The sequence below is a fragment of the Malurus melanocephalus genome, unplaced genomic scaffold (assembly GCF_030028575.1).
Source record: "Malurus melanocephalus ecotype Western Australia unplaced genomic scaffold, MMel_1.1 scaffold_1118, whole genome shotgun sequence".
NCBI classification, from domain to species: domain Eukaryota; kingdom Metazoa; phylum Chordata; class Aves; order Passeriformes; family Maluridae; genus Malurus; species Malurus melanocephalus.
Window position 1 is genome coordinate 24,071 of NW_026624350.1, and position 19,936 is coordinate 44,006.

Genomic DNA, 19,936 nt, shown 5'->3' on the forward strand with positions numbered 1-19,936 from the left:
TTTTTTTTTTTGTTTGTTTGTTGGGTTTTTTTTCTCCTTTTACCATTCAGTGTTTTATCAGGATTGGGGAGAGGTCCCCTGAACCCCTCCCCCACCAAAAATAAAATTCCCATTTCCACATTTTGGCTCTTTGATTCACTGGGATTTGGGGCTTTTGAGAGCAGGTTTTGGGCTGAGATTTGGGATGAATCCCTGCACTTTGGGGTGAGCCCTGGGATTTGTCCCCCGCTCCCTGGTGCAGGCAGGGGCGGGCAAACACCGCAGTTGGTTTTTATTCCTTTTACAAAGAAGCTACAAAAGGTAAAAAACAGCGTTTGCAAGGAGGGGGAGGGGTGGGGGGGGAGCGGGGGGACCCTAACCCACCCCCGGGACCCTCCCCCAAATTCCAGGTTTGGCTTAATTTCCACACGGGCGGCCACGGACACGGCCCCTCTCCCCGGGGGGACACAAAGCACAAAATGATCGAAAACGCCAAAATCTAATACGGGGGGGAGGGGCGAAGGGGGGGGGGGGGGCCGGGGGGGCCCCGACATGCGGAGGGAGGGCGCGTAAGGCAGCGGGGAGGGGGCTGGCACTGCGGGCGGGGGAGGGGGGACAGCGGCCACGAGTCCCCACGGTCTCTGTTTGCCTCCCCCTGGGCTTCCCCTCCCTCCCCCAAAAAGGATCCCCACCCCCCCGGGGGGAGGGGCCATCCCCAAGTCTTGCGGGTCCCTTTGTCCCCTCCCCAGGGGRCCGGGGGGGCTTTGGCACGGTCCCGGCATCGCTTAAGGCACATTGTCCCCCCCGGGGGGGCGCGGGAGGGCTCAGCTCGAGGGTAGGGCCTGCACAAAGAGCCCGCGGGGGTCGGCGCGGGGCAGCTTGGCCGGGGGAGGGTCCAGGGGAGGCTCCAGAGGGGGCTCCAGGGGGTCGGGGGGCCCCTCGCCCCCCCCCAGCCCCAGCTCTGCCGGCAGCTCCTCATCGCTCTCCTCCTCCTCCTCCTCCTCCTCATCTGGTGGGGAGGACACAGAGTGGGAAGGGGGCTCGGGATGGTGGGACCCTCCAGTGCCCCCCACCAAAAACCGGGGGGGGTGGGGGTGGCCATCAGTAGGTTCCAGAATTGAACCTCCCAATTAACACCCACCCCAAAATTAACTCCTGCCCAAAATCAATCCCACCCCACCCAGAACTGACCCCTCCCCCCAGAAATAACTGCCTCTCCCACTGGTGASAGGGGAGCTTCCCTTTCTGGGGCAGCATGCAGGGACCGGGTGGACTCAACCCACCTTTGTCAGGGTCCTGTGAGTTCAGGGAGCTCGTTAGGTTGGCAAACTGGGGGGAGAAGGAGAAAMGGAGGGAGAAGTCAAGTTCGGGAGGTGGGATATGACCCCCAGCTCCCCCTAAACATCCCCCCAGACCCCCCCCAAAAACACCCCTGTGCCCATGACTGTGACAGGACACGTACCCTGAGCTGCTCCCCCTCGTAATACAGGTGAGGACTGGGCCCCCCAAAACTGCCCCGGACCACCCCAAACCCTCCCACGCCCCCTGCCTTGTGCCCACCTCGCCCATGACGGCGATGGGGCAGGTGCCCCGGGCCCGCGCCACGCGCTGCTCCACCAGGTAGTACATGTACTCGTCGTACAGCAGCCGGATCAGGTGGAAGGAGCCGAAGCTGGCGGCACTTCGCAGGGTCAGGTCCCGGATCACCATGGAGCTGTGGGGCACGGGGAGGTCAGGGGGTCTKGGGGAGGGTTTTGGGTGCATCGGGGGGGTTGCTGGATCAGGGGGTCAGGAGACTTCCAGGAGGCTCTGGGATGACCAGGAGTGTYCTGGGGGTCACAGCAAGATGGCAGAGAAGGTTGGGGTGTCTGTAGGATTTTGGGTTGTTGCTGGGGAGTGTCCCTCACCTGTAGAAGGACCACTTGAGCAGGAAGAGCTTGGCAGCACGGGGCAGCCCAGGTGTGCCCAGGTGCGGGCGCAGGACACGGCCCACGACGGCGTCCAGCCAGGCTGCCCACTGCTCCAGCGAGTGCTGCTGCCCCAGCGTGGCCTTGAAATCCTGCTCGAGGCGCTGCACCACCCGTGCCTCACAGCGGCACACCCAGGCTGCCTGCTCCTGCGGGATTGGGGACACGGGATGCGACCCAGAACGTGGCTACAGACCCCCAGCTCTSCCCCGGCCCCGCTCCAGACACCGCATCACATCCCTTTCACCCCAGCACACTCAGGGGGCTGCACCTGGGAGCACGGGGATCCAGGGATAGACCCCCAGTTCTAGGGACGCACCCCCAGCCTCCCCCCAGCCCTTTCTGGGGGTCCCCCACACCTGGACGTTGGCAAAGTCGACGCGGTTGAGATCGCTGAGCATTTGGCTGATCTGGGCCGTGTTCTGGAGCACGGCCCGGGCCGCCTGTGCCAGGTGGTTCAGGGAGGTGTAGCGCCGCAGGGTCTGCGCGAAGGCTCCGGCTGCCGCTGCCTGCRGGGCGGCTCTGTGGGCTCGGGGGGCACTGGGCACCCTCAGAGCCTCCCCCAGGGCACCACAGAGCTCGGCACAGCACCCAAACACCACCCCCAGACCCACCGTGACTACTCGAACTCCCCAAACCACCCCAGGGCCCACTGTGATCACCCTCTACACCCCAGGCCCCCTTCACCCCATAGACCCCATCATGGGCCCCCCAAAACCCATAAGATGCCCCCCATAGATCCCTTATAACCCCCCTGTGCTCCCCACAGTCCCCCCAAATGCCTCTTGCCAGCCCTGTAAAGTGCCTCCAAAGTCCCCAGGGCCCCCTCCAAAGCCCACCTTGATGCGGACCATCTCCTCGGGCATGCTGACCATGGCGTTCCCCAACCAGCTCTCCAGGCTCTTGGCAAAATTTCGGATTGCCTGGGTCAAGGCACCTGGGAAGGGGCATCAAAAGACAGAATTGGGGGGGTCCAGGGCAGCTCATCTGGGGTGGTCTTTGAGGGTCTCCAATCCCTGGGAGTGATTGGAGAGAGCTGGGTCCCTCTGCAGGGGATTTTGGGGCCATGCTGAGTTTGTGAGGTTTTTAGGTGGTTTTGGGGGGTCCTTTCCAGATTTGGGGGGTTCTGGGCACTTTGAGGGCTCACTGGGGATGGGGCGCAGCACATCGGGCACCAGGATCTCCACCAGCCCCTGGTACAARGCGTGGTCGCAGTCTCGCACCCAGCGCAGGACGGGCTCGTGCCGGGCCAGCAGCAGCAGCCGCCGCCGGGGCAGGCGCCGCTCCGCCTCCTCCTGCCTGCGGGACAGGGGGCCAGGGTCACCCCAAAACCTGCGGGGACACCCAGCAGCCCCAGAGCACCCCCACATCCCACCCCAGCAGCCCCAAAGCCATTTGCACCCCCCATCCTGGGGAATCCCCCAATACCGGGGGTCTCACTCTGCACTGGGAAGAACTTCCATGTCTGCAGCAGGTTCACACCCACGGGACTCCCAAATCCTSCTGTCCCCCATATCCCCCAGCCTCTCCCACACCCCCAGCCCCCAGAAGCCCTCCCACCCCCCAGTTTGGGAGCCCTGTCCACTCACGCCTCAGTCTCGCCGCTGCAGCGCCAGAAGCTTTTCCAGAGCGTCTCCACCAATGAGAACTGGAGGTTGATCATCACATCCACGATGGCCTTTGGTGGGGCACAGTGTGGTCAGAGGGGTCCCCCGCTATGGGGAGGGCGTGGTTTTGGGGTGCAGGGAGGTCCCCACCTCGCAGTGCTCCCGGTAGAGCTGCTGGAACACGTGCAGGTCCTCTGCCCCCACACCCTCTGGGAGTCCCTTGCCCTGCACGTCGATCTCAGGGAACTCTGGCAGCGTGCGGGAGGCATCTGCGGGGATCTGGGGGGTCAGCGAGGCTCCCCGAAATCGGGGGGGGACATTTTGGGTGCACAGCTGTAGGGGTGCTCACCCAGGAACTGCTGGTACTGCTGCACCTGGGCGCTGATGTCGGGGACACTGGGAGGGGCCGGCCCTGCCGACACCCCGTTGGTGACCCCTCCCTCCACCTTCTGCACGGGTTTTAGGCTGTGGGGGAGGCAAAAGTGGGGGATCAGCAGGGTTTTGGGGGGCTCGGGGGGAGAGTTTGGGGTGCCCCTCACCGTTGTTTCTGGGCGAAGGGCTGCTGGCGCATGGCCAGGTGCTGCTGGTCCTCCACGAGCCGCAGCAGCGGCGACCCTGCCTTGATGCGCAGCCCGTAGTAGTGGTACTTGGAGTTCCCCCTGGAAAACGGGGCACCAGAGGGGATTTGAGGGACTGGGTCTCCCCTGGGCACTTCAGGGGTTTCCTCTGGGCAGGAGGAGACGGGTGGGCGCTGCAGGTGTGCCCTGCAATGGTGCTGTGGAGACTCTGGCTACTCCACGATTTTGGGGCCTTCTTTGGGGGCGATTTTGGGGACTTGTGTGGTCTGACCTGGTGCCGAGGCGCCGCGTGCGCAGCCCCATGAACACGGAGCGGATGAGCTTCCCAAAGGAGGCGGCGTTGACGGGCTCCAGCTTGTGGCCCTGGCAGTGCAGCAGGTAGTGGCAGTACAGGGCGCTGCGGGGCAAACTCACCCCCTCGGCCGTCTCGTAGTTGTCCAGCAGCCACTGTACCTGTGGCGGGCAAAACGAGGGTCACCTGCACCCCAAAACACCACTCGGCTCTGCCCTTCCCACCTGCACCCTGCCCAGGCCGCCCAAACCCCACTGCCAGCACCACACTCACCCCAGAGCCCCATTCCCCACGGATTTTTCCCCGAAATATCGGGGGGGGGGGGAAATTATTGAAGGGGGTTGTTAGTGGGAAGGGACACTCCCGAGGTCAAAGCTCCCAGATTCCACCCCGAAATCTCAGTATTTCCCTCTCAAATCTCCATTTGTTCTCCCCAAACCTTTCATTACCCCCAACCCTCCCATTCACTCTTCCAAACTTCTTTTTCYTCCAAAATGGATTTTCCCCAAATCTCCCATTTTGCCCCAACTCTAATTAACCTCCCAACCCTCCCTTTTTTTCCCTTCCCAAACCTCCTGATATCCCTCTAAACCCCTCAGGCAAAGCCCTGCTTGCAACAGAGTTGCGTCCCCTTCCCTCCCCGACCCCAACCTCCCCTGCAGCCCCCTCCCCGCCCCCATTGGCCCCAAACCCGGAGCGTGTCCCCCCATTCGGGCTCTCACCGTGGCAGGGGAGGCGCGGGTGGTGTGAGCGTAGGCAGCGCCCCCTCCCCCCATGTACCCCCCCTGGATGACGWAGGTGCCGCCGCCGGGGGTCCCGGGTGTGCCGGGGGTCCCGCTGCCGCCCTGGGGGGGGGCGGAGGGGCTCGCCAAAATCTGTCCCCCCGCCACATACATGGGCACGGGGGCGCTGCTGGGGGGGGCCTGCGAGCTGGCGGGGGGCGGGGGCGGGCTGGGCTGCACCGCGGCCCCCCCGGCCCCATCGAAGTAGCCCCCCGAGTTCTGCCCGAACAGCGGCGTCTCAGCGAATGGGAACGAGCCCGAGCGGCTGCGGGGAAAGAAGCAGAGGAATGGGGGCGGGGGGGGTCAGTCAGCCCTGGGGACCCTGCACGCAGGAATGCAGGGGGTGGGCGGGCAGGGGGTGGGGGGCACTCACATGGCGCCGGCGGGGTACGAGCCATCCCCCCCCTCCACGTAGGGCACGGGGGCGGGGGGGAACACGTGCTGCACCGGGGGCAGCTGCTGCACCTGGGGGGGACAWAAACCGGGGGGTCAGCGGGGGGCACCCCCCAACACCCCCCGTCCCCCCCGAACGGCCCCCGCTCACCTCCTGGGGGGGGCCGGCCTTGGGGGCAGCCGTGGCGCTGGGGGCTGGGGAGCGCTGGGGGCACAGGGGGGGCACCCCCGGTTCAGCTCTTGGGGCACTTGACAGCCCCAGTTTAACCCATTTCAGCCCAACTTTAACCCATTTCATACCCGTTTTGCCCCATTTCAGCCCAGTACACTCCATTTCACCCTCATTCCAGTTCTCAGCCTTTTCATCCCATCTTGCTCCATTCCACCCCACTTTTATCCCAAATTCATCCCGTATCACCCCTTTCCAGCCCCACTCCTCCCAATTTCAACACTGTTTCTGTCTGTTTTGGGTCACTTCAGCTTAATTTCACCCCTTTCCAGCCCATTTCAACCACATTTCACCCCGCTCCACTACCAATTTGGCCCCAGTTTTCCCCCTTTWTTCTCACCTGCTGCCCCCCTGGGCTGGGCCCGGGCTGGGGGGGCGCGGGGGGGGCGGGGCTGCCATCGGTGCCCTCCGGGGGCCGCAGCCCCTCTGCTTTGGGGACAAAACCAGAACATTTGTGTCAGGCTTTGGCCTCACCCCAGCTCTGGGGCAACCCCCAAAAGCAAGGAGTTGGGGGAGGATGGGGTTTTGGGGCAATGCGCTGCAGTTCTGGGGTGCTCACCCGCCACGGTGACCACGATGAATTGCTGAGGGGCGGGCGGGGGCACGGGGGGCGCGGGGGTGGCTGCGGGAGGCGCACCGGGGGCGGTGCCTCCGGGCAGCTCCGCCCCAAAAGGGTCGGTGCCGGCGGGGGGCGGTGCCGGGGGTGGTGGCTGCTGCTGCTGTGACGTCGTCGCCGTCAGCTCCGTGACGTAGGAGGGCTGGGTCGCCATGGCGACGGCTGTGTGGGTGACGTCATGGTGGTGGGCGAGTGACATCAGGGCAGTGCCTGATGTTACCGCGGGAAAAAGGGGTGATGTCACCTCCCACGTGACATTCAGCGTGACATCACCAGACCCCGCCCCCGGCATCCCCGAAAATGACGTCACAACTTCTTCGTGACATCACCGAACGGGAGGGGGCGTGTCCAGCCTCAACCCGCGCGCCCGCATTGGCTCCCGCCCCCCGCCCCGCCTTCCCATTGGCCCGCCTGCCCGCCAATCGCGCGGCGCGCTCGAGCCCCGCCCTCCCCGCCCAAGCCCGCTGCCCCCCCCCGCTCCCCCCTTCACCCCCCCCCGCCGCCATTTTGGCGGCGCCGCTCGGACCCACCTGCCCGCGGCCGCCGCCGGGGCCCCGCGAGGGCTCCGCCTGCCCCCGGTGCCGCGGCTGCTGCTGCCGGCGGGGCCCGACGGAGCGGGGGGCGGCAGCAGCAGGGGCCGGGCCGGGCCGGAGCGCGGTCGCCACGGTGACCGTGGCTATGGCGGCCTCCCTGGTCCCTCACCGGGGCAACTGTTGCTACCCGCCTCGGCGGCGGGCGGGGCCGCCCGCGCAGATCCCGCCCCTCGATCCCTATTGGTTGCAGTTATCCGCTATCGCGCGTTGGTTGGTTAAGAGGCGAGTCGCTCCGCGTAAGTCCCGCCTGCTCGCCGTCTCATTGGTTGTTYCGTGCGTCCATCAGCGCTTCCTGCGGGGGGCGCTGCGGGAGGGGCCGCGCGGGGAGCTGGCGGTTCGCTACTGGGCAGAGCGGATGCCGATCAGCGCGAGGGGCTGGGGCCGCGAGGGCTGCCGGGAGATGTGGTCCCTGCCCTCGGAGGCGCGTCGTGACGTCACGGAGGCGTGACGCCATCGCCAGCCTGTTTTCACTGCGTTCGTCCCTAATTGGTGCTGTCAGGGGCTGTAATTACCGCTGKAAGGGGGAGAACGAGGGGTTTAATCAGGGAATGAGGCGGAGCTCCTGCCGTGGGGCCTTTAGGCCTGGGCCCTAGTGCTTTCGGGCACTCGTGGGCCGCGCTTCCGGGTCCTCGGGGCGTTACTGGGGCTATRAAAGGGCTACAATTGGTCTTTAGGACTGTCCCGGTTCCGTGGGGGGCCGCAGGTGGACGTGAGCCGCAGAGCACGACGGGAAATGTAGTCCAAGGTGCGTCAGCGCAGCCTCCCATCGTGGCGCCAGTGGAAAAGGAGGCGTGGCCACGAGGGGGCGCGGCCGGCGGGAATCGGTGTCACGTTCGGCTCGGTCACGTGCTCCCCGAGCGCTTCCGGGGCGCGATGGGGCCGGGGGTGGCGGTGAGGGGCGGGGGTCCCGGGGGTCCCGGGGGTCCCGGGGGTGGCGGTGAGGGGCGGGGGTCCCGGGGGTCCCGGGGGTGGCGGTGAGGGGCGGGGGTCCCGAGGGACAGTTTGGAGGGTCTCGATTCCGGGGGCGTCCCGGTTCTTGGCAGTTTCTCGGGGAGGTTCTTGGTTTCGGGAGGGTCTCGGGAGTGTCGGTGACTTTCCCGTTTCCCCCCAGCGCTCCCTCCGCCGGGTCTGGGCCGGCGCCCGGCGCTGCCTGCATGGGACGGTCTCGGCCCGCGCCCCTCCCCTCATCCCCATCGTGGTGGAGCAGACGGTGAGTGGGAGGGGGTCCCTGAGACCCGAAACACCCTCGACCGCCTTCACACCCTCACAAACCCCCGTGGCCCAAACCCCTCCGAGCCCCCCCATACCACTCCGATCCTCTTCTGCAACCCTCGATTCCTTCTCCTTGTTCTCCATAACCCTCCACAGCTCCAAACTTCCAGCCCCAGCCTAGCCCCGCACTGTTCCCCGGATGCCCCCAGATCCACCCCCGGACCCCCCTTTTCTCCCCCAGGGCCAGGGCGGGCGGAGCTACAACATTGAAGTGCGGGTTCCCGTCTCTCCTCTGACCCTTCCTGACCCCTCAATCCCCCGCGAAACAATCCCGCTGACCTCTCCACACCCCTCAGACCCCTACSCGCCCTCTCAAAAGCCCCTGTGATTCCCCCCCCCTTTTCTCCCTCAGGGTCGGGGAGAACGAGCCTACGACATCTACTCGCGGCTGCTGCGGGAGCGCATCGTCTGCGTTATGGGGCCGGTGGGTACCCCCGGGGGGGTTCGGGGACCCCAGACCTGCTCCCCGAGAGCCCTGGGAATCTCCTGACTCTCCCCGGCCGCCCACCTCCCCACCAGATCGATGACAGCCTGGCCAGCCTTGTGATCGCCCAGCTGCTGTTCCTGCAGTCYGAGAGCAACAAGAAACCCATTCACATGTATATCAACAGCCCCGGTGAGGCTGGGGGGACTCTGGGGGGGCTCSGGAGGCTGGCGAGGGGCTGGGGCACAAGGAGGGGATTTTTGTGGGGAGGGCTGCAAGGTCTCAAAGGGGAGAATGGGAGATGGGACAAGGGAGACTGTGGCCCCCAAACCCCTCCTCCCTGGGGGTAAAAAGGGGACAATTCAAAGGGCTTTGGGGGGTCCGGGGTAATTTGTGGGGTCAAGGAGGGTTTGAGGGTGTCACCCAGGGGGTCTCTGCCCACCAGGGTCTCGGTGACCCTCCCTTGGCCACCTACAACCCAATGGGGTTTGGGGGTCTCAGCGCTGTTGTGGCTCTTTGGGGCATCCATGGAGTTTTAATGGCTTGAAGGAGGTTGGGGGTCTCAGGGAGAGTTCAGAGGTCCTAGGGAGGGCATTTGGGGTCCTGGGGTGGTTTTGGGATGCCCCTGTGACCCATGTCCTCCCCGTAAGTATCTCGGTGACCCCCCCAGCCCCCGACAGCCACGTGGGCGCCGTGGGTCTCGGGGCTGTTGTGATTCTTTGAGGTCTCTACAGGGGTTTAAATGCCCAGGGTGGGTTTTGGGGTRTCCCTAATGGGGTTTTCTCCCCCAGGGGGCTCGGTGACCTCGGGGCTGGCCATCTACGACACGATGCAGTACGTGCTGACCCCGGTATGCACGTGGTGCGTGGGGCAGGCGGCCAGCATGGGCTCGCTGCTGCTGGCGGCCGGCGCCCCTGGCATGCGCCACGCGCTGCCCAACGCCCGCATCATGGTGCACCAGCCCTCGGGGGGGGCCCGGGTACGGCCCCTGCACCCCACGGCCGGGGCCAGGCTGGGCAGGGGATGGTGGTGGTGCTCAAAGYGGAAGGAGCAATTTGGGGAGAGTTGGAAGGGCTTGGGGAGATCCTGAAATGAGGGAAGCACAGAAATGGGGAGGGGCAGATTGCCCAGATTCTGCATGTGGGAAGGGGGCTCTAAAAGAGGGGGGGCAGGACCTGGAAAGCAGAAAGGGGGACCCTTGGTGAGGGGAGATACGCTGGGACCTCCCAGGGGATACTGCGGGGAAAAGGGGCTGTGGCATCTATGGGGGATGGGTGGGCACGGGGCCCCTCCCAAGTCTGTGGGTAGGGCTGGGGATGCCCCAAACTCCYCCAGACCCTCCTGAGCCTTCCCAAACCCCCTGCTCAGGGCCAGGCCACCGACATCGCCATCCAGGCCGAGGAGATCCTGCAGCTGAAGCGCCAGATCAACGGACTCTATGCCAAACACACGGGACAGCCACTACCTGTCATCGGTGAGGAACCCCCAGGACTCCCCCAATCCACCCAGGGACCCCCAAATTTCCCCGGGACTTCAAATGTCTCAGAACCCTCCCTGAGCCTGCAAGAGCCGCGGGGTTTACGCCGAACTCGGGGGGCAGGCACTGCTTGTCCGCGGTGAGGGACACCCTGAAGCCCTGCAGGACCCCTCCAGTTCCCCTCAGGGTACCCCTGAYACCCCTGTGATCCCTGCAGAAGCTGCCATGGAGCGGGACCGGTACCTGAGCCCAGTGGAGGCACAGGAATTTGGGCTCCTGGACCAGGTGCTGGTGCATCCCCCCCACCGTGGTGAGGACGAGCCCCGGCTGGTGCAGAAGGAGCCCCTCAATAACTCGTCCGGGGCCCTCCCMATCCCCCCAGCGCCTTGAGAGTTCCCCCAGCCCCAGTGGGGTTTGGGGCACCCCTCTGGGGTGGGGGAGCCTCGGGACCCTGCCCTGTGCTGCAACCCTGTGTGGAAATAAAGGGCTGTGGAACCCGGTTGAGTGCTGAAGGGATTTCAGGGCGGTTCTGGAAAGCGGGCGGGGCGATTGAGGCGGGCCAAGGAGGCACTGACGGAGGAGAGGGAGGATTTGGGGGACGTCGCAGTGTTTGTGGAGTCACTGAGTTATTTGAGGGGACAGTGAGAGACGTGGGGGGCCCAGGAAGGGGTCTGAGCGTGACTGTCAGTGATCGGGGGCGGGGGGAGATTGGAGCGGGGGTGGCACTGACGACATCGTGAGCTCCCCCGTCCGCCATGTCCGCCCGTCGCTGAGTCCTCCGGCCCGCCAGGGGGCGCCCGCTGCACTCCCGTCATGCACCGCGCGCGGGGCCTGTGGCGGGCCGGGGTCGCCTGCGCGGGGTCGCGGCCGCTCTCGGGGGGTCTCGGGGCGGGCTTGGGCCCCGAGGCCGAGGCGGACTCAGCCCTGCTCCGCGCCAGCAGCCCCGAGCTGGCCCAGCGGCTCCGCGGGCTCGCGCTGGTCCGGGGCGGCTTCGTGAGCGAGGAGGAGGCGGTGGAGCTGCTGCGGGAGGTGGAGCCGGGGCTGGCCCGGGGGCGGTACCAGAACGACCACTGGGACCGGGTGAGAGCGGCTCCGGCGGGGGTCGGGGGTCTCAGGGGTGCGGGAGGGCGTGTGGGAGGCAGTTCACAGGTCCCGGGGCCCGGGGCAGAGGTCGGTGTGAGGTCAAAGGCGAGAGTTCACCCCGCTTCACTTCCGCAGGCCATCACCGGCTACCGGGAGACGGAGCGGGGCCTGCGGGGCGGCGCGGGGCGGGCGCTGCTGCTCCGGGTGACCCCCGCCTTCCCCGCCCGCCGCCCGCCCCGGCCCAGCGCGCACGTCCTGGACCTGCTGCCGGGCGGGCGAGTGGGGCCGCACGTGGACAGCGTCAAGGTGGGGGACGGGGGGGACCCCTGGGTGGTTCTGGGGGGGTCCTGGGGGAATTGTGGCGGTGCCAGGCTATGGGGGGAGATGAGGAGGGGCTGGGGGTCGCTGGTGGGTTTCAGGTATCTCCAAGGGGGCTTTGGGAAAGGGAGTTTTGGAGGTCCTGGGATGGTTTCGAGGAGTCTCAGGTGTGTCCCGCCCCCCAGTTCTGCGGCTGCACCATCGCGGGGGTTTCGCTGTTGTCCCCCAGCGTCCTACGTCTCCGGAGCCTCCGTGACTCCCAGGACTGGCTGGAGCTGCTGCTGGAGCCAGGRTCCCTCTATGTCCTCCGGTGGGTTCTGGGGAGCCCTGGGGAATACCCTGTASGGGTTTTGGGATCCCCGGGGAGGGGGTTGGGGACGCCCTGACCCCCTCGTTTCCTCCAGAGGTGCTGCCAGGTAYGAGTTCACCCACGAGATCCTCCCTGATGAGGAATCGTATTTTGGGGAACAGCGGGTGCCACGAGGGCGCCGGGTAGCCCTGATCTTTCGCAACGACCCCCCCGGTGAGAACCCCCCCCAAACCCCCCACATTTCCCCTGTCGGGACCCCCAAGCCCCCTGGAGACTTCACACCGCTTTCCTCTGCGGAGAGCATTTTACTGCAAGAGCCCCTCCTGCATGTCCTGACATCCCCAAATTCCCCTTACAACCCTGCAGTGAACCCAAACTGCCCCCAAAGCCCCCCCAGACTCCACCTGGCATGCACAAAGCTCATATAGGACCCCCTAAACATTCCCAGTGATCCCTGAACCTCCCACCGAAGACCCCCCTCAATCCGCCCTGACATCTCTGTTTTCCCCCCACCGCAGAGACACCTCCGGACCCTCTCGGTGACCTCCCAGCATTTATTGAGGACCCCGACGACCCCTTACCCCCAAAATGAGCCCCCCCAATAAACAGTGATCCCCGCACTTGGCTCATGGGGGGCTGTTTTGGGGGAGCTTCAAGAAGGAGCCTTTGGGGAACCCCCAAACCCCCCCGAGCTGATGGTCAGGGGGCGCTTTTGGGGGGAGGGACCCCCAAAACCCCCCCCCGACAGATGGGGAGGAGTTTTGGGAGGTCCAGGGAAGGGGTTTGGGAAGGTATTTTTGAGGGGGTGTCATTTCTGACTGGCAAGGGGGGGTGGGTCAGGAGCATTATTTTGGGGGGGTCTCACCCCAGGCACGCGCAGGCCCCCGCCGATAGCCGCGGTAGCTTCTGCCAGCGCAGCCCCGAGTCCAGGAACGCCACATCCTCATAGCGGGTGGGGCGGCAGCAGGGACCCCCCCCGGGSCCCCCCGGCCCCAGCACGGCCCCGAGCGCCAGCCCGTGCAGGGTGGGGGGCGCGGGGCAGCCGCCCCCGCAGTAGCGGAACACCACGGTCTCGGGGGAGGGGTACCCCAGACCCAGCGCCCCCACCCCCACCGAGACGCTGCGGAGCCCGCACAGGGCGGGGCTGGCCGGGGAGGGTGCGGGGGGTGCGCGGCAGAGGCCGAGCAGGACGGGCAGGAAGGACCAAGGGAGTCCTGGCCTCGCCATCCTGAACAGCCCCCCTGAGAAGGTGCCCTGAGGGGATTTATGGGGTGTGGAGRGGGAGGGGTTTGAGGCAGGGGTGGGGGAGGAGGGGGCATTAACCCTGACCTGCCCGGGGGGGCTGGAAGGGGGCACTGACCCCTCCACCCAGAGTACATTTGGGAGGGGTCTTTAACTGGGGAGGAGGAGTTAGTGGGGGATGTGGGACCCCTGAGAATGCACCCAGGGGTTGGGGCAGGGGGGAGGAATTTGGACAAGGGAGACCTCCCCATGCCAGAGAGGGTGGAGTGACACCCCTGGGACCGCCAGACTTGGCGGGTATAATGGACACTGTCCCAAAAAAGCAGCTGGGGGGATTGGGGTCTCAATCCAACCCCCCTTCCCAAGAAGGAAGTGCCCTCCCCAAGTACCTGGCCCCCCCTTCCCCCAAATGACTGGCCAACTCCCCAGGGCTATTTTGGGGTGAAACTCCCTGGGGGAGGGAGGAAATTTGCCCCTCTTCCCCAAAGGTAGAAGGGTCATGTGGGGGCTCATTTTGGAGGGGTCCAACACCCCCCTTGGGGGCTGGAACATTCCAGCACCATGGGGGAGGTGTAGAGCTGGCACCAAGTAGGGGAAAAAAAGCCTAAAAATAGTAAAACATCCTAGTTCTGACCCAAAAAAGACATGACTGAGGAATTGGAGGGGAGGGAGGAAGCCTCTTCCCTGCCTCACCATGGGGAAATTCCCGGGCCCCGCAAATTCCTGGGGAGGGGGCAGGGAAATGAGGAGTTTGTTAATGGGAATTTGGGATGGATGGGGGGCCAGTAAATTGGGGAAAGGCAGGGGTCTGGAGCAGTGGGTGAGAGTTTGCAAAATTGTGGGGGTCCTGTGGGAATGGGAGAGGGGGGTCCTATGGTATTTGTGGGGGACCCTTCTGGATTTCTGGGGTCATTGTCCTGGAGCTGCCTCTAAAGGATCTTAGAGGTCCCTTAACTTAAAGGACCCTGGATTCCTGTGGGTGTCTTTGGATTGGGGGGTTCCAGTTGTTTTTAGGGGGGTTCCAGTGGATTTTGGGGTCCCTATTTTTAAAGACAAACACATCTAACACCCTCCTGTTTACCGGCTGACTGGGGGTCGTTCCCAAGGATCTGGGTCCCAGGTGGCTCCCCTGGCTCCGCAGGGCCCTACTCCTTGAGGAAGAAGTGCATCTTGTCTGCAATGAGTTTCCGCTCGGGGTCGAGGCGCTTGAGCAGCTGAGCCAGGGCGTTGACGGTGGCGTCGCTGCTCAGCCCGGTGCGCTTGGTCTGGAACTTCTTGAGCAGGTCCTTGGTGGTCATTGGCTTTCGGGACAGGTAGCGGCGCACAGCCTCCTCCGTCAGCTGCACCTCTCTGCCCGGGGSATGGAGGGATCAGCAGGGCCGGGGGGGGTCAGCAGGGCCGGGATCCCACAGCCCCCCCAGACTCACCCGCTGCTGGGGGTCGACTTCCCAGAGTGGGGCTGAGGCGTGGATTTGCCCGATGGGGGCCCCGGCTCTGCCTTCAGCCGCTTTTGGGGAGGGGGTTCGGACCCGCCTGGGGGGGCCCGGCGACCTGGGGGGAGATGAGGAGGTCAGGGGGGGTTTGAGGGGATCCCCAGGAGGGAGTTGGGAATTGCCCCCACTCCAAAATGTCCCTGTGACCCCTTCAGAAGTGTCATCCAGCCTCTCAAAAATTCATCCTGAGATCCCTCAATACCTCCCCAGACCCCTCAATATCCCCCAAGACACCCTGGACCCCCTTCAGTGTCCCCCAGCACACCCAAACCCCTCCTTTGACCCCCAGCTTTGCCCCAGAACCCCAATAACCCTCTCAAACTCACAACTTCCTTCCCCCCAACCTCCTGTTATCACCTCCCAACCCCCTTGGGGTCCCCATGATGCCCCCCCCAGACCCCCAAAATTCCCCCTGAGCCCCCTTCATACTCCAACCTCCCCCCAAGTCTCCTGAAACTCCTCCACCTTCAACCCCCCCAAAGCCCCACCTTGCTCGAGCYGGGCAGCCGCAGCCCTGAGAGTCCCCCCAGTGCCCCCCGAGTCCGTGGGGGTCCCAGGCCGGGAGCCCCCCCTGGAGCTGCYGCCGGAGGCCCTGCGCTCCCGCTTGGGGGGGGTCTTCTTCTTCTGGGGTGGGGAGAGAAACAGGGAGGGCTCAGAGGTGTCCAATGACCCCATGGGTCCCCCAAACCCCCCAGGGCTGCCCAGAATGGGCCCCCCAGGACCCCCACACTGTCCAGCCTCCCCTCACCGCCATGAACAGTGCTGAGGACGTCTCGCTGTCGATGTCGCTCTCCTCCGATGTCTGCGACTCATCGCTGCTTTCTGGGGGGTTGATAATGTCATCAACATGGTTTTCGGGGGTTTCCCCCAATTCCTGCTGGGGGAGAGGACTGGGGGGAGGGTCTTACCCCTCTTTTTCTTCTTCTCTTGGGGGGTGGGGGTAGCTTTTCCCTCCTCTTCCTCCTCCTTCTCCTCCACCTTCTCCTCCTCGCTCTCCTCGCTGCTCTCGCTCGCCTCATCGATGCCTTTGTTAGGGAGGGTCCTGAGAATCTTGGACCCTAAAAATCTCCCCAATCCCCCACCAGGAACCAACAGGGGGGTCCCAACCACCTCCCCAACCCCACCTTTTGGGCCTTCCTCCTCCTCCTTGGGCGCTTTAGCTTTACCAGCATCTTCCTCGCCAGAGCTGCTGCAGGACAAGGGGGGATTGGGGAGGTCAAGAAGAGCTTGTAGAGGGGATTTGGGGGACCCTGGGTGGGGCGATTCTGGGGTCCCAGGGGGGATTTCTGCATCCCTGGGGAGGTTTGGGGGGACACTTTTGGTGGGTACAGTGCAGTTGAGGGAACCTTTGGGTTCTGCAGTACTCTCCGAAATTCCCCCAGGGAACCCCTAAGCCTCCCCCCATCCCATTAAACTCCCTCAGTGATCCCACAATACACCAAAATCCCCCCAAACCGCTCAGGACTTCCCTCCCAAGTCCCCCCTCCAAGGAGCCATAAGCCCTCATCGTGGTCCCTAAAATCCTACCAAGAACTTCCAAACCCACCCAAAACCCCACATAATTCTCCCTAGGGTCCCCTAAAACCCTCCAGCGACCCCCAAAATGCCCCAGTCCCACCTGGAGCCATCGGACATGTAATCGACCTCCTGGCCCTCAAAGTCACCGTCGTCGCTGTCCTCAAGTGCTTCGTCCTCAGAGCCCTTCCTGCCCTTCCTTCTCCTTCTCCTTGAGCCTCCCCCAGCAGCCTTTGGCCTCACAGCCTTCTCTCCTGGGAATTCCATTTGAGGGGGTAGGAGGATTTAGGGAAGATTCGGGGGAGGATTCTGTGGCTTTGGGGCATTTGAGGTGTTTTCAGGAGGATCTGGTGTGGTTTTAGGGGACTTTGAGATTCCCTCCTTACCCTTGGTCTTGCTGCTCTTGAAACAGRAGAATTTTGGGTGGATTTGGGGCCATTTTGGAGAAATAGGAGGAGAATTTGGGGGCCCTTTCAGAAGGATTCTGTGGGGTTTGGGATTTGCCTCCTCACCCTCAGCCTCGCTGCCTTCGCTCTCCTCGGAGCTGAGCTCCAGATCCTCCTCCAGATCGTGGATCCGAAGCCCCCCGCCCTTGCCTGGGGCCTTCCTCCCCTTGTCCTTGTCCTCGTCCTCCTCATCCTGGTCCCGCAGGCGCCGCTGCTGCATGATGCTGAAGTGGTTCAGCACCTTGTTCCTCCTGGGGAGGGTGGGGGGTTACAAGGGCTCAGCAGGGCTGGGAGGGGGTTTTAGGGGGACTCTGAGGGGACTGGGAATGGATTCAGGGGGCCGGGGAGGGGGCTCTTGGGGTTTTCAAACAGATTTGGGGGTCTGGGAGAGTATTTGGAGGGCATTTGGGTAGTCTTGGAGAGGACTTTGGGGAGGCTGGAGGGTTCTTGAAGCTGATCTGCAGGGGCTGGGAGAGAATTTGAGGGATCTTGGCGTGGATTTAAGAGTGTCTGGAATGGGATTTCGGGTCTCTCCCATGGTTTTTAGGGTCTTCCCCGAGGTCTTTGGGGTCACCTCTCCCACTCTTCCTCGGCCTCCTCAGCTGTCAGGGTGCGGTGCCGGGCCAGGGGGGTGAAGTTGTACCAGTTCCGGACTGGGAAGGCCTCGAAGGCGCCGTCAGGGCATTGGGTGAACACGTAGTAGGAGGCGTTTTCCGTCACCCCGCCCTTCTTCACCCCCCGGAACCTGTGAGAGGGTGATTGGCACCTTGGGATCCCCAAAAACACCCCGGAATTCCCCAACACAGRACAATCAAAATCCCCCTGCAAAATGCCCCCAAAACAGCTCAAAATCTGCAAAAAACTCCCCAACCCCCCAGTTCCTACATCACGCCCTGGGAAAGGGAGATCAGCATCCAAAAATCTCCCAGAATTCCCAAAAACTCCTTCACCATCCCGAAACCACTGTTTCTTTTCCAGTTTCATTCCTATTCCCATCCCCATGTCAATTCCCATTCCAATCCCAGCTCCCTCTCCCTCCCACCTCATTCCCTTTCCCACCCCAATCCCATTCCCTTCTCCACTCCCACGCTCACCCCAAATCCCAAACTTCCCCCCTCCTGTCTCACTTCCTGCCGGTTTTCCCGTTGACTCGGAGCAGCCAAGGCTGGTCCTCAGCCCGGAATTCCCGCAGGACAATCCCGTATTTCTTCCTCCGTGCCTCCTCCCGCAGCTTGCGGTGGAATTCGCTGCCAGCCCCGGACTCGGGCAGCTCCTCCTCGGCGTAGATCCGCTTGTTGCTCATGTCCCGCTCCATGCGCGCCTGGACGTGCATTTAGGAACAATCCTGACCCCMTTCCCAGTGCTCCCAACCCCCAGACTCCCGAACTGTGCTGCTGACAGAACAGGATCAGATCTGGATCCCAAAAGTTCTGGATCAACCCCAAATCCTGCCTGGACCCAGAGTGGGATCAGACACAAGTCCGTGACCCCAAATCCTACCACTCCCACACCCCTCCAGACCCAAATTCTATTCCCAGCCYAAATCCTGAAAATGGCYTCAGACCCCACCATTCTCAAATCCCTCTGTGCGACCCCAAATTCCCCCATGACACAGACTGGGATTGATCCAGAGCCTCATCCCCAAATCTCGCCATTCCCAACCCAAATCCTGCCAACTGGAGAAGTGGGAATGGATCCAGGACCCCMAATTCCCCCCAGGACCCCTGGGACTGCTCTCACCTGTACCCAGGCCCTCAGGATCACTCTGAGCCCACCCCAGGAGCCCTGAAAGCCCCCCTGGGGCCCCCTAACCTGTGCCCAGGTGCTCAGGGTCACTCTGTCAGCACTGTTGAAGGCCATGATGTTGTAGCGTTTTGGAGTGTTCCTGTGGGGGGACAAAAAGAGCCCTCAGATCCCCCCAGCACACCCAAAATAACTATTGAGACCCCCAGCGCCCCCAAACTACCTGAGCCCCCCCCAAAAAACTTCCCCAAATAGCCCCAAACCACCTCAAACCTCCCAAATCTGACACCCCTAAATTCCTCCCCACCAAGACCTTCCAAACAACACTCAACCTTCCCACGACCACCCAAAACCACGGACACCTCCCCCCAAAATGCCCCCAAGCCCCCTAAACTCCCCTGGGCACCTCCAACTGCCTCCCAAGCCCTTCCCAAACCCCTCCAAACCCTCGGAGCCTCCAAATGCCCCCCACTCACTTGGGCACCCTGACCACGTACTCGGTGACCACCTGGGAGCTGCTGCCCTGCGAGACAAAGGGGGAGGCTTTGTGCATCCCGGGGGGACTGGGGTGTTCGGGGAGGGTCCCCGAGGKTTTTGGAGAGTTAAGTGGTCCAAGGGACATCTACGGAAGCCCAAGGGTTCCTGGGGAAGGCGGGGCCCAGGAGGTTTTTGTGGAGTTTAGAGGTCCCCGGGAAGGTGCTGGGCTCCGGAGTGGGGATTAGGGGGTCCCTGAAGAGTTTTGGGCGGTCCTGGGGAGGGTTTTGGAACCCTCCCCCACTCACCAGCGCGGCCATCGCGGCGGGGGAGGGTGAAGCACCCGAGATCCGGCCCCGGGGAGTCCTGAGGGGGAAAAGGGGCGGGGGGAGTCAGGCCTGGGGACTCCCTCCAAGTGGGGAACCCCCCCCAGATCTTCCAAATGCTCCTGGACCCCTCACACGGACCCCCAAACCCCACCAGCCCCTCCCGACCCCCTCGCAGACACCCCAAGGCCCCACAGGGGCTCCCAGGACAGCGCGGAGCCCCCCAGGACAGCCCGGAGCTCCCCCCGGCCGCCCCCACCGTGCGCTCCCACCGCGGCTCCACTTCCTGCCGGAACCGGAACTCCTCGTGTCACGTGACAGGAAAACGAAGCGACACACGCCGCGCCGCCGCGAACCCTTCTCCACGTGACCGGAAGTGTCGTCCCGACCCGCCGATGCGTCGCCATGGCAACCGCGGCGGCGCGGCCCCAAAACCGCCCGGTACCACCCTAAAACTCAGTTTTCACCCCAAACCGCTCCTKTTCACCCCAAAACCACCATCTTGCCCCGCAAAACCTGCAATTCTCAGCCCCAAACAGCATTTTTCGCCCCCGTTTCCCTTTTTTTCACATTAAGACCCCACTTGTTTACCCCTGACCCGCCTCTAAGCGGTTTTCCGCCTTTTCCCCAAGCGGCCGCATTTCACTGCAAACTCGGAGTGGTTTTTGTTCCGTTTATTTGTGAAGTTAAAAACAAGCGGTAAAAAGTAAAAACTTTGAGCCTTCGGTGGTCGGAGTTTTCCAGATGCTCCGGAACGACACGGACACGGCGGGGGGG

General features: G+C 63.9%; 5 protein-coding genes across 12 annotated transcripts; 2 read left to right on the forward strand and 3 right to left on the reverse strand.

Annotated features, from left to right (window-relative positions):
- Positions 1–10: 10 nt before the first annotated feature.
- On the reverse strand, positions 11–8,415 carry RFX1 (regulatory factor X1). 4 transcript variants are annotated; one of them, XM_057387032.1, is made up of 19 exons: positions 8,344–8,415; positions 6,974–7,550; positions 6,387–6,605; positions 6,168–6,256; positions 5,750–5,803; positions 5,579–5,670; positions 5,146–5,470; positions 4,403–4,584; positions 4,093–4,212; positions 3,903–4,018; positions 3,704–3,822; positions 3,536–3,624; positions 3,094–3,245; positions 2,786–2,883; positions 2,306–2,455; positions 1,887–2,095; positions 1,540–1,693; positions 1,263–1,308; positions 11–988 (listed from the first exon to the last, which is right to left on the reverse strand). In XM_057387032.1, the coding sequence occupies exons 3-19, from the start codon at positions 6,595–6,597 to the stop codon at positions 804–806; spliced, it is 2,391 nt and encodes a 796-aa protein (XP_057243015.1). In that variant the 5' UTR covers positions 6,598–6,605; positions 6,974–7,550; positions 8,344–8,415; the 3' UTR covers positions 11–803. The 4 variants fall into 4 exon arrangements, with proteins under 4 accessions (XP_057243015.1, XP_057243013.1, XP_057243012.1 ...); XM_057387030.1 differs by having other exon boundaries at positions 6,168–6,253; positions 6,387–6,653; XM_057387029.1 differs by having other exon boundaries at positions 6,387–6,653.
- On the forward strand, positions 7,843–10,708 carry CLPP (caseinolytic mitochondrial matrix peptidase proteolytic subunit). Its single transcript, XM_057387041.1, has 7 exons — positions 7,843–7,927; positions 8,148–8,246; positions 8,661–8,732; positions 8,828–8,924; positions 9,524–9,711; positions 10,101–10,206; positions 10,427–10,708. Exons 1-7 carry the CDS (start codon positions 7,910–7,912, stop codon positions 10,597–10,599), a joined length of 753 nt encoding a protein of 250 aa, XP_057243024.1. The 5' UTR covers positions 7,843–7,909; the 3' UTR covers positions 10,600–10,708.
- Positions 10,709–10,934: 226 nt separating this feature from the next.
- ALKBH7 (alkB homolog 7) lies at positions 10,935–14,467 on the forward strand. 2 transcript variants are annotated; one of them, XM_057387038.1, is made up of 5 exons: positions 10,950–11,289; positions 11,428–11,598; positions 11,796–11,920; positions 12,015–12,133; positions 12,439–14,467. In XM_057387038.1, the coding sequence occupies exons 1-5, from the start codon at positions 11,023–11,025 to the stop codon at positions 12,510–12,512; spliced, it is 756 nt and encodes a 251-aa protein (XP_057243021.1). In that variant the 5' UTR covers positions 10,950–11,022; the 3' UTR covers positions 12,513–14,467. The 2 variants fall into 2 exon arrangements, with proteins under 2 accessions (XP_057243022.1, XP_057243021.1); XM_057387039.1 differs by lacking the exon at positions 12,015–12,133 and having other exon boundaries at positions 10,935–11,289.
- PSPN (persephin) lies at positions 12,782–13,147 on the reverse strand. The gene has a single exon (XM_057387042.1). It carries the CDS (start codon positions 13,145–13,147, stop codon positions 12,782–12,784), a length of 366 nt encoding a protein of 121 aa, XP_057243025.1.
- GTF2F1 (general transcription factor IIF subunit 1) lies at positions 14,308–19,595 on the reverse strand. Of its 4 annotated transcripts, none has more exons than XM_057387037.1 (14): positions 19,419–19,468; positions 19,142–19,199; positions 18,836–18,882; positions 18,429–18,501; positions 17,744–17,937; positions 17,191–17,361; positions 16,683–16,867; positions 16,274–16,424; positions 15,780–15,841; positions 15,564–15,680; positions 15,404–15,477; positions 15,144–15,279; positions 14,590–14,713; positions 14,308–14,512 (listed from the first exon to the last, which is right to left on the reverse strand). In XM_057387037.1, exons 2-14 carry the CDS (start codon positions 19,151–19,153, stop codon positions 14,308–14,310), a joined length of 1,551 nt encoding a protein of 516 aa, XP_057243020.1. In that variant the 5' UTR covers positions 19,154–19,199; positions 19,419–19,468. The 4 variants fall into 4 exon arrangements, with proteins under 4 accessions (XP_057243020.1, XP_057243019.1, XP_057243018.1 ...); XM_057387036.1 differs by having other exon boundaries at positions 15,780–15,844; XM_057387035.1 differs by lacking the exon at positions 18,836–18,882 and having other exon boundaries at positions 19,419–19,595.
- Positions 19,596–19,936: the final 341 nt, after the last annotated feature.